This window comes from Pteropus vampyrus, unplaced genomic scaffold, assembly GCF_000151845.1.
Source record: "Pteropus vampyrus isolate Shadow unplaced genomic scaffold, Pvam_2.0 Scaffold15, whole genome shotgun sequence".
NCBI classification, from domain to species: Eukaryota; Metazoa; Chordata; class Mammalia; order Chiroptera; family Pteropodidae; genus Pteropus; species Pteropus vampyrus.
The window spans coordinates 15,584,176-15,596,872 of NW_011888796.1; the positions used below are offsets into that span (position 1 = coordinate 15,584,176).

Consider the following 12,697-nt stretch of genomic DNA (forward strand, 5'->3'; position numbering starts at 1 on the left):
GTCCCTAAGAGTAGGATTTATGCCTCCCCTATTGGATTATGGCTGGGCCTCTCCCTTCAGACTGTGGGCTCCCCAAAGTGGGGACTATGTCAACCACCTAATGGAGGGGCCCCCCAAGGATAGAACATACTCCCCCGCAGCCAAGACTCTCCATGGTAGGGGACCTGCCAGTGGGGCCCTCCATGCCCCTGGGGCCCAGACCTCCACCTGCCTGACGCCTCTGCTCTCCTCTCCTCTTCTCCCTACCCCAGGGTTCACAGACACCTTCAACATGGACACCAGGAGGCCCCAGATCATCCCTGGCTCCAGGGAATCCTTCTTTGGCTACACGGTGCAGCAGCATGACATCAGTGGCAAGAAGTGGTGAGTGACAGCTGCCACCCCTCCCAGGCCTGACCTCCCCACATCCAGCCCATCGTCTGGCACCTGAGCCTAGTGGCTGCCAAGCTGACCCTCACGTGTAGTCGCCCTCATTTCCAGTGACTTGACTTCTTGTCCTGGCAGATGGAGGCCACATAAGCTTTGCTCCTGACTATGAAAACTTGAGCCATTTCACAGGCCCTTGATCTTCTCATCCGAAAAGTGGAATGAATACTCTTTCTTATCCCAGTTATGTGACAGCAGTTGGCAGGCACCCAGGGACCAATAATTGCCCCCTCCTGTCTCCTCTCAGGGCCTCGGTGTCTCATCAGCGGGGTGACTCCTCTGGTCCTGGCTGCTTGGAGAGCTGTTGGGGTTGTCTCTGAGGGGATGGATGTGATCGCTCACAAGTTAAAACATAGGCAATGGTGGGGCCAAGGGAAGTGACAGCAAGACAGAGTGGGGGGAGAGGGCCAGAAAGATCCCAAAGACCCCTCTGAGACAGGGGCAATCAAGAGGACAAAAGGATTCACCTCTGACTTTTTAAAATAACTTTGTTGGGTTATATTTTACGTATCATAAAATTCATTTATTTTTATTTTTATTTTTTTTAAATGCCAGGTTATTTTTTTTGATACTATATATACATATTTTTTTTAACATTTTATTTTTTTATTTTCCCCCTCCCTTCTGGTAACCACTAGTCCATTGCCCACATCCATGAGTCTCTGTTTGTTTGTCCTGTTCGTTTGTTGCTTTTAGGTTTATATCCCATATATAAGTGATATCATGTGATTTTCAACCTTTTCTTTCTGGCTCATTTCGCTTAGTATAATTATTTCAAGGTCCATCCATGTTGTCACAAATGGCAGTATTTCATCTCTTCTTATGGCTGAGTAATATTCTATTGCATATATGTACCACAGCTTCTTTAGCCAATCATCTATTGTAGGACACTTCGGCTGCTTCCATGTCCTGGCCACTGTGGATAATGCTGCTATGAACATCGGTGTGCAAATATCTTTTCGAATATGAGTTATCAAGTCTTTGGGGTAAATTCCCAGTAGAGGGATTGCTGGATCATATGGTAGGTCAATTCTTAGTTTTTTGAGGAACCTCCATACCACTTTCCATAGTGGCTGTACCAATTTGCAGTCCCACCAGCAGTGTATGAGGGTTCCTATTTCTCCCCATCCTCTCCAACATTTGTCATTATTTGTCATTATAGCCATTCTAACAGGTGTGAGATGGTATCTCATTGTGGTTTTGATTTGCTAGTGATGTTGAGCATCTTTTCACATATTTGTTGACCCGTTTGTTTGTCCTCTAGGGAGAAGTGTCTGTTCAGGTCCTCTGCCCATGTTTTGATTGGATTGTTTGGGTTTTTGTTGTTATTGAGTCGTATGAGTTCTTTGTATATTTTGGATATTAGGCCCTTATCGGAGGTGTTGCTTGCAAATATATTTCCCCATTTCAATGGTTGTCTCTTTACCTTGTTGACGGTTTCTTTTGCTGAGCAGAAGTTTTTTAGTTTGATGTAGTCCCATTTATTTATTTTTGCTCTTACTTCCCTTGCCTTTGAGGTCAAATTCATAAAATCCTCTTTAAGCCCAAGGTCCTTGAGTTTAGTTCCTATGTTTTCTTCTATGCATTTTATTATTTTAAGTCTTATATTCAGGTCCTTAATCCATTTTGAGTTAATTTTGGTGAAAATTCACTCATTTCAAGTGTACAATTCAATGAGTTTTAAGTAAATTGACCAAGTTATGCAACCATCAGTACAAATCATATTTAGAACATTTTCATCATCCCAATAAGACCCCTCATGCACATATACTGTTAATCGCTTTCCCCTACCTCTGATTGGTTTTTAGCTGACAGAAGGCAAGGCTTTCCTTCCTCCTGAGAGAGAAAGGGCCAGGCCTCTGCTTGGCCCTCTTAGAAGCCCTTGCCGAGTTCAGGGACCACACAAACACTGGCGATTAATGTCCCGTGCTGCCCTCTTCCCAATCTGGCTGCTGCCGACCTTCCCCAACTCTTCTTCTTCCGCTTTTCCCACCTCTTTTGTTATGCTCAACACTCAGACTAGTCGAATTGCATTATATCAGTTTTTCCAGTTCTCCAGAACTTCTTTGCACATACTGTTCACTTCTCCTGTGATACCCTCTCCTACCTTTCACACTCAACTCACCCCAACATTCAGATCTAGCTGACTCTATTTAAGAGAGAGAGGGGTAGGAGCGGGGAGGGAAGGAAGGAGGGAAGAAGAAGGGAGAGAGAGAGATTTTTTATAAAGAAGTATCTTACTTGATATCTTTCTATTGAGGTATAACTTAGATACAATAAGTGTAGACATCTAAAGTGTATACAGCTCAGTGAACTTCTACGTATGTATATGCCATGTAATCACCTCTCAGAACATGACAGAACATTTCCATCTCCCCAGAAAGCTCTTTGGTGCCCCCTTCCCAATCGGTGCCCCTCTAGGTAACCACTATTCTGACTCCTGTTACCACAGATTCATTTTGCCTGTTTCTGAACTTTGTATAGATGATATCACACAGCAGATACTCATTTGTACCTGACCTATTTTACTCAACATTATGTCTTCGAGGTTTAACATACGGACGAATGTATTATACTTCATACTTCTTCACTGGTGTGTAATGTTCCACCGTAGCAATACACCACAATTTACTTCTTTATTCTACTATTAATGGCTATTTGAGTTGTTTTCGATTTGGCTATTTTGAGTAGAGATGCTATTAACCTTCCTATACATGTCTTTTGATGGACATAGGCCCTCGTTTTCATTGGGTATAGACTGCTGCTCTGTTAGGACTGTATTTCCCTGTGTTCAAAGGAAAGTGGCATCATAGAGAGAGTTGGGGGTGAGCGTGAGTTTAGCTCTTATGCTTTTCTTTTCTCAACTACTGAGCTCTGCATCGATTGCTGTCCAGTGCCTGAAAATAGTTGTCTTATCTATTTTGTCCAGCTTTCATAGTTGTTCATGGCTGGAATCGAAAGTTCTTTCATATTCTCTCATCGACTTGGATATCACTTCCTCTGAGAAAACATTTACCAAACTGGATAGTAATTGCCTGTGTCGTTTTTCTTCCTGACATCAGGGATACAGTCCCTGACATTTCGTAGATGTTCATAAGGACATACTTTGAAAGACTGAAATAATTATTTGAAACTCTCTCCATCAGCCTAGACATAAGATTCTTTACATGGTAGGAAGGGTTTAAGATGAAATGGAACTGGCTTTTCTGAGACAGAATTTGTTTTGAACAATATTTGTTTATTAGGCATTTTTAATTAATTTTTCTAGACTCTGCAAAATATTGATTTGAGTAAAACATAGTTTCACTCTCAAATAACTCACAGACCAGTTATGGAAACTACACTAATATCATTGAAATAATTTAAAAACAATACAAGACAAAATATGACCTGGTGTTAATTATATTCATCTTCGTAAGACCACTTTCTCCATGAAAATTTTCTGGATTCTTCTCCTTGCCTAAAATGGCCTCGTTTTCTCCAAGCCCTCTCTAATGGCACACATCACTTCCTACCTTGTGTTGGGTTTGCTTCAGTCCCCTGGCCCATGCTCTTCCTGCCTCCTGGGAGTGGACCTGGCTTTCAGTCCTTAAGGCAGAGCTGGCACATCTTGGTTTGTATTTCCTGGGCCTGCAGTGGGGCCAAGGAATTTGTGTTTTTAAAAACTCTCCAGGAGACTCTAGTAGGGAGTCTGGGGCTGCTCAGGATCACCAACTGCACTGAGGGTGGGGAGATGCCAGTGGGAAACAGTATCAGTCCCCAGCCCCAACCGAAAATCCAAGTCCCAGCATTGCCCCACAGAAGACCCCACCAGCTGTCTCCCACCACAGGCACCAGTGGGGTCTGGCTCCGATTTACTAGACTGTGAACCTCCTTGAACATCAAGGGCACCAGGCCCTGATGTAAATGGCCAAAGGGGAAGGGACACATCTGGTGGGGTTGCCACTTTATTTCTTAACCCTTCACCTTCTGCCCACTGCATCCCCAACTCAGACCTCAAACTTGGAGAAGCTGACGGTATACCAGTGCTTCAGACATCTTGAACAGTTTTTCACATGCCTGGGTTTTAGCAACAATAACAACACTCACAGTCACACAAAAAGGAAAAGAGAAAACAAATTCCTCTCAGGCTGAGTATTCTCTGCCCCTGCTTTTTAAGCCCTTGTGTATTTTCAGAGAAATTTAATCCACATGACTCTAATGCATGTACATTGAAATCATTAAGTCAGTTAGTTTTTAAGACCATTTGATGTCTCAGAAGCTCCAGTATAGGGTTTGCAGAGGGCTTCTCCAAGCAGGAAGCCTCCTGGTGATGAGATAACACAGAGCTGGGCCCCACAAGTTTCCAGTTTGTCATTGAAGTTGTCTTGCCTGGAGAGAGAGGCCTCAGCTCTTGGCAAGGTAGAGCATTTCGTCTCCTGCCCTCGAGGACATTGGGCGGCAGGAGTCTGACAACACCTAAGGGCTCCGACAGGGGACCCCTCTGAAGCTCAGTGGGCTTTAAGATGCCATGGTGAATTCCCTGGGGTACAGGCTCAAGAACAAGAGCAGCTTGTAAGAGAAGCAGGCTTGTCCGCATTTGACAGGCAAGGCAACCGAGGTTCTGAAAGAGAGATAACATATTAATAAGTGTTCGAGCCAGTTCTAGAGCCCAAGGGGATACAGAACAGAAGCTGCCCCATCCCTAAGGCTGAGAGAGAACCTACAGTCTCCAACAGCTGTGCCCCTCCTCACTGGCTGCACTGCTTGTCCCACCAGAGCCATGGCTGTGGTGTCCCCAGGGCCCAGCACTAGCAGATTCACATAAATCTGTGTGGGAGAAACGAGTGCTGAGCCTAGCCAGTAAGAGAGGGTGTGTGGTCATAGAGCCCGAGTCCTGGGTGATAAATCCCAACAGAGGGCACGCAGAAAGAGTTATAGGACTTCATGTAGGGGAGAGTGAATTCCTAGCTCAGCAGGACTGGGTGGAAGGAATCTGGAAAAGAAGCCACATTTAGAGAAAAGACACTATCCCTCCATGGGGCTAGTGGAGGAGAAGCTGCAGAAAGCAGAGCAGTGGGACCAAAGCCTGGGAAGGCAAGGATTGTACTTTGGAGGTTCTTAAACCAGAGCGGGAGGATTGTATCTGGGAGGCAGTGGGGAGCCATTGGAGGTTTTTGAGCAGGAGAGTGATTCACCAGAGTTGTAACTTTTAGAGTGATCATTTTGGCTACCATATAGAGGATAGAATTGAGAGAAGTGGGGAGTGTGGTGGGAAGGCTGCAGAGGTCTTGGTGAATGGAGGGTCTAAAGGGTGGGGTCTTGACAAAGGGGACTGCATTATAAACATCATGCATTCATTCATTCTTGAGAACCTATGCTAAGTCCTGAGAATTCAGTGGTGAACAAAATTACAAAGTCCCTACCCTGATGGAGCTTTTCTTCTAGTGGGACAAACATTATTAGTTTGTCCATTGTCTGTCAGATAGTGAGATGTGCAATGGAGAAGCATTAGGCAAGGTAAGGGGGCTTGGGAGCAGTGGGCGGGGTGCAGGCTGCTACTTTATACAGGCCATCAAGGAAGGCCTCAGTGCTAGAGTGACAGCAATCAGAGACCTGAAGGAAAGGGAGAATCTGAGGCAATCATGGATATCTGAGAAAAGAGTATTCCAGGCAGAAGGAATGACAAATGCAAAGGCCCTGAGATGGGAAAAAGCTTGAAATGTGCAAGGAACGAGTGTGGCTGGAGTAGACTGAGCTAGGGCAAGAAGAAAAGGAGGTGAGGTCAGAGACGAAACAGGATGAGGATGACTGAGGACATATGTTTGCTGACTGGGAAGATAGTGAAAAGCAGAAAAGCAAAATCCAGCAATAGAGGACTGACTGTAGGACAGCAGGTGAGCTAAGCTTTGGTCCCACTGGTTTGAAGTATCTGCGGGTCATCGGAGTGCAGATGGCCAGCTGGAAGCAGGGGATAGGGGCCTTCAGCTGGGCAGAGACTCAGATATGCTTTGGGAGAACTGCATTCTCAGAGGAGTGGTTAAGAGAGCAGAAGAAGGGCTGGCACAGAACCCTGGGATGCCTGTGGGTGTAAGCCTGGAGGAGGGAAAATAATCAGAGGTAAGGGTTGAAGGGAGTGTGGTATCCCAGAGGGCACGGGAGGGGAGAATTGTGAGGAAGAGGGGGAGGGGCTGTCTGTCCTGAACCAGGAAGACGGGGGTACAGTGTTCTGAGTGCTTATCCTCCAATGTCTCTCCCAGAAGTAGCTAAAGGGGCAGAGCTGGGGAACTCGCAGCGCTGGGCAAATCTCCACAGGCCCAGAGCCGCTGAGATGTGAGAAACTACTTCTAAGTACATCCATGCACACGGAATGAGTCCAAGGTTCTTACAATGACTCACTGCAACGTACGTAAAGCATCTGCCATTACTGCTCTAGAGCAGTGGTTCTCAAACCTTGGCTTCGGCTTTGTTATCGGAATCCCCAGGAGTCTCGCTAAACCGGATTACTGGGCCCTACCTCCAAAATTTCTGATTCAGTAGGTCTGGGTGGGGCCTGAGAATTCGCTTTTCGAACAAGTTAGCAGGTGAGGCTGGGGCGGCTGGTCTGGGGGCCATACTCAGAACTACCAGCCTAGAGATTTCCTTTCCCAATATCTTAAGCTGGTGACAACAGGCAGACATAAAACTCCTCAAACCAGTGTAGGTGCCTCCATGGGGGGAAATGGGCACATTGGGAGCCCAGAGACAGCCGGAGGTACAGATGGAGGTGGGGTTGGGAGGAGAGAGAGGAGCGTATTTTTGAGAAGATCGACTCATATCTCATTACTATCATTTACTCGAAGCCCTTCCCATCTCTCTTAGCCCTTCCTCTGCCTCTTCCTACTTTTCAACTTCCTCTTTTTTTCTCTGCCCGTTTTCTTTTCCCGATTTCTCAATTTCCCACCCAGCTCCTTACTTTCTCAACTTTTCTTCCTATTTCCCCCTGTAACCCCTTCCTCCTTCCCATCACTTCTCTCCTTCCCCTCTTTGCTGCTGCACTTGAGTCTTGGATGGATATGGGCATGATAGGGGTTTGGGGGGCAACCTATCCCCATCCTCCAAACCCCATCCCTGCTTTTGTATGTAGCCACCAACGTCATTAGTCTCACCAGCCTGATTTGTACCCTTGAGGAGAGGAAAAGGAGAAGGAGCCCAGTCCAGGCTTCTCAGCACCCGCCCCCTTGGCTGCTTTGCTGCCCTCAGGGTGCTACCTGCCTGCTCCCTCTGCTGGAGGTAGAGGAGAGCGTGTACACAGAGAAAGGGACAAGAGTAGTGAGAAAGAGGGGGCCTCTGGAGGTGGGGAGAACATGGAGAAAGAGAATCTGGTCGAGTGAGAGACCAACCCCTACAGAACCATATCGGAGCCTCAGTCTGCTAAATTCCGGGGTGCCCTGGTGAGAAACAGAAGCTTCTTGTGGAGAAAAGGAGCATCTTAAACCTAACTGTCATTACCCTCAGCGATGGAAGGACAGACTTGGTGGCCTGACCCATTCAAAGTCACAAGGAGTCCTAGACAGCTTCCCATCTCTTTGAAAGGTCCTTTTTGGAATCTTTTGCAGAAACTTAACTCAAGGCTTTCGCACTCAGATGCTGAAAGGGCTGTGTGATTGGGTGCTCTGTGTATGGACGCTGAGGCGGTGGGGAGGAAGACCCAGAAATCTGCTGGACTTGGGAGCAAGCCCTCTACCAGGGCAAAGCGTAGATCCTAGCAGCACCCCACACCACCACCACCTCCTCCCAAAGGCTTGGTGTCATGTAGGGGATGGGAACCCTCAGCCCCAAAGGTGGACAAAGTTAGAATGCACCTGCCTGGCACAGGTAGTATCTATCTCTCCCAGAAACTTCTCTGCATATGCAGTGTCTTCCACTGGTGGAGACCTCAGGTAGAGGGGCTAATCTCCTTAGCTTAAAGACAAGATCACCATTGCTATGGTCTTCAGCAGATCCCAATTCTTGGAGGCAGAGGTGGGCTGGGAAGGGGCAGGGTATCTGGGAGCAGGCCCAGGAGACACAGATGGACAGTAAACAAGGATGGATCTGGCCTTCAGGGCCGCTGCAGCTTCTGTGGAATCTCCCTCCGCCTGAGAGCGGTCTTAGAAATTGTGTACCCTAACCTCTTTATTTTACAGATAAGGAAACTGAGGCCCAGAGGTAGAAAGAAACTACATCAGTGGGAGAGCCAGGACTCAATCCCAGTATCTCAACTCCCAGTCCCATGGCTTCCTCTTCCTGTGATATTTCCACGTAGAGCTTAGGTGAAAACTGCCAAAGGGTTAGTTCGCCCACCATCCTGCGTCCCTCGTCTCAGGATAACCAGGTGATATCTACCTAAACTAAACTTTAATTTCGGTAAGGCATTAATTCCATTACAATGCCTTATGTACTGACCTTTCCAGATAACAAGTTGTATTTTCACTAAGGTCTTTTATGTCTAAACGCAGAGGCCCACTGATGGTGGAATTTGAGGTTGACTGGAAAGGTAATCAACGAGGAATAAATCCACAAAAATTGGCTCTCGAGCCTGGGCCAAGGGCTGAAACCCTCAGGCCCTGCCATTTTCTCCCCTCCCACCCTCCAAATTTCCTAGCCTCTCATTCGTGGCCCTTTTCTGCAGAGTTATAGCAGTGTCAGGGGTGGGGGTGGGATGAGAAGCAGCTGCGCAGATCTTCAGCCTCAGCAGATAAATGAAGACACATCACAGTGGCTCCTTACTCAGCGAAAATCTCGGCTTCAGAACCACACAAACCTAAGTGCCCTTCCCTGTGAAGCCATTTTCCAAGCTGTGGGAACTTGAGCACACCACATCCACTTACTAGACCACAGTTTGTTCATCTGTAAAATGGGCATGGTGATGCGAACCCCAAAGGGTTCTTATGAAGAAGAAACAGGAGGTGGTGTGTGAAGTGTCTACTGTGGCAGATGCTAGATGAGTTAGCTCCCTATGCTGGCTCCCCACCAGGAAAGAATAGGGTTTCCCAAGGAAAAAGGCCCCAGGAACTGTTGTTTGGACAGAATGACAGATTTTATCCAAGTCCATCCCTCCTCTTGGGTGCCCGGGGTGAAGCCTAGGGCAGCCTCAGGCTTTGTTGCTGTGGAAATCTCCCAAGCTCACTTTTTTCCTGGCTCGGACCCCCAGTGCATGCTCCCAACACCACAGCACCTAACTGCCCTCTGCTATTTTCTCTTGGAACAAATAAAATTTGGCACCATGACTCACTCTGGTTAAAGGATAAATCACTACAGAAGCAAAGCCCAGGATAAGACAAAACCACCCAAAGGACAAGAGATACGGAAAAAAAGAGAAAAACTGTACTAAAATTGTACTCGTGGGGAGACATTGGCCCAGGGCCCCAGGCTAAGACCCTGGCAGGCAGCATGGACTGAAAGAGTGTGAACACAGGGGGCTGGAGGAGTGGAAATCCAGACAGTGGTCCTCGCAGGCAAGAGCTGGGGCACCTTCAGGACCTCAGAATCACAGAGCGGCTCTGCGAACAGCCACAGAGCCTGTTAGCCGCAGAACACTCCAAGAATTCTGGGGCATTTAAGATATGGCCTGGAGAAGGCTCCCAAGGCATTTTGTATCTCCAAGCAATTTTTTCCTGGAACTTGAAAAGTATGTCAATGAGGGTCACAGGCAACCTCTGATACACGTGCAATGGTCAACCGGAGCTAGAGCTAATGAAGGCCAGTCCTCAGGGCCATAAAAGGGTCAAGGCAAGGGGCCAGCCACCAGGAGTTTGGGGTGTAAAACACATCGTCTCAGTAACAGAAACAGTGAAAGAAGAGTCTCCTGGTTACTAAGCTTCACAAAAGAAAATGAATTTAATTTGGGCAATTCAGGGAAGCCAGAGGGATTTGCCAACTCAGCATCTTCTCTACCTGCCACCCCTCCCACTCCAGCATTCTGTGGGCTCTCACGCTTCTCTCCCTTCTCTGATGCCAACACTGTTGCTTTTATGACCCTGACATGCTTCCTAAGTCCAGCGAGGAGAGGGAAGGGGAGTTTTCCACACGAGGTGAAGAACAAACTAATGCTGAAAATCACTCCATCTTGAGAATGACTTTTAAAAAAAGGTCATTTTTTAATTGAATCACACTTGGAGAAGTGTGCAAATCATAAAGGACATGTAATATACATGTAATGATCATATCCATATCAGTCAATGTTTACTAAGTGGACAGACCCATGCAATTGCCACCCCGATCGAGATACGGACTTTTGTCAGGACTTCGGTGGCCTCCCTTGTGTACTGTCATCACCAATACTTCTGCCAAAACTCGTCACTACTCTGACCATGATAAAAATCGATTAGTTTAGCCTGGTTTTGAACTTTCTATAAATGGAATTGTGTACTATTTTGTGACAGACTTTTTCTTTCAGTAAGTAGAGTTGACCTACAATGTTATATTAGTTTCAAGAGTACCACATAGTGAATCAACGTTTATATACCTTATGATGTGATCACCATGATAAGTCTAGTAACCATCTGTCACCACAGAAAGTTACTATGATATTATTGACTATATGGAAACCATTAACGAAACAGAAGGCAACCTACTGAACAGGAAAAGATATTTCTAAATGATATGTCCAATAAGGGATTAACATTCAAAATATATAAAGAACTCATATAACTCAACATTAAAAAAAAAATTGATTAAAAAAAATGAACAGATGACCTGAATAGACACTTCTCGCAAGAAGACATACAGACACTTCTCCAAAGAAGACATACAGATGGCCAACAGACAGATGAAAAGATGCTCGACATCACTAATCATCAGGGAAATGCAAATTAAAACCATAACGAGATATCGCCTCACACCTATCAGAATGGCTATTATCAAAAAGACAATAACAAGTGTTGGAGAAGATGTGGAGAAAAACGAATCCTCATGCACTGTTGGTGGGATTGGAAATTGGTGCAGCCACTATGGAAAACAGTATGGAGGTTCCTCAAAAAATTAAAAATTGAACTACCATATGACCCAGCAATTCCATTTCTAGGTATTTATGTGAAGAAAAAGAAAACACTGATTAGAAGAGATATTTGCACCCCTGTGTTCATTGTAGCATTATTTACAATAGCCAAGATATGGGAGCAATCTAGAGAATGACTTTCTATAGTTTCATAGGTTTGAATTTCAGAACTAGTACTCAGTTTTTAATTGCTCCTTGGCATTTTATCTGCAACTATTATACCTGATATTAGGAGGAACAAGCTGCCTGGTAATAGCTCCTCTCTCCAATCATCTAAGCTTCCCATGGATGTCACAAACTCAGGGCAGCATGAGCTTCCATTCAATTAGGCTACGAAATGTGAAAAACAGAACTCCTTATTGAAAACCACAAAGTGGTGTAAATGTGTATTAGGGTTATATACAATTGGAAAAACAAATCAATGTGCTATAAATGCTTTTTCTCATTAATCTTAACCGTGATCAATGACTACTTTATCTACTCCTTGTTTTCTCCAGGCTACTTCCTTCTAACTTTCCCTGACTCTTTTGTGAATAATCAAGGGCTCCTCAGGATTTTAAATCCTTTCAAATGGCTTTTTTTTCTCTTTCAGCAACTTCTCTTCCACACAGCTGCAACACTCAGATACAATGCCAATGGCAAACGCTTGTTATTGACTGGAGACCATCCTGACAAGTTTCTGTCATTTTCTGTTGAATTCCTAAATTCACTCCTCTTGAATCATTTTTTCCTTGTTTAGTTGTAATGAGTCGCCCTGAGCCAATAATGCGGAGAAACGTGGAGAGAGAGCTACAGAAAAATCCAATTAAGAGAAATGGAAAATAAAATGGGGAAATGGGAAGAGGAGAGAAGATGAAATGAAGAACAAAGGGCTAAGAGAGATTAACTGGGGAGCAGGGGCATCTTCAGTGATTGGCACAGACCCATAGAAGGAAGAGAGAATGGTTCCAGAAGGCTGGGTATGACTCAAGCTAAATCTCAGGGAAGCTCAAAGCCGGACGTTCTTGTTATAAGGGGCCTGGGGACTATGGCCACATATGGAAGACGTTGAGATTTCCTGTCTTTGTCTTTCCCTGCAAAGGTTGGAGGGTCCCAGCTAAATCAAAGTCAGGTAGAGGGCAGATAGTGGCCTGGCCCAACCCGGGCAACTGGCCCTATGACATCAGCTTCTCTCTGCACTGTCACCTATGACCCTCCCCAACCACTGAGCCAATGAGTTCGTAACCCAAGGAGGACATTTCCAAAAATATAATGACAAATTCCACCCAGTGG

At 45.8% G+C, this 12,697-nt stretch overlaps 1 protein-coding gene across 1 annotated transcript in view; it reads left to right on the plus strand.

The window, feature by feature from the left end:
• ITGA11 (integrin subunit alpha 11) overlaps window positions 1-12,697 on the plus strand; it is a 122,142-nt gene that overhangs the window by 37,237 nt on the left and 72,208 nt on the right. The window contains exon 2 of the mRNA XM_023526817.1: window positions 252-363. Within this exon, the coding sequence (XP_023382585.1) occupies window positions 252-363 (112 nt within the window). The remainder of the gene's footprint in view (window positions 1-251; window positions 364-12,697) is intronic.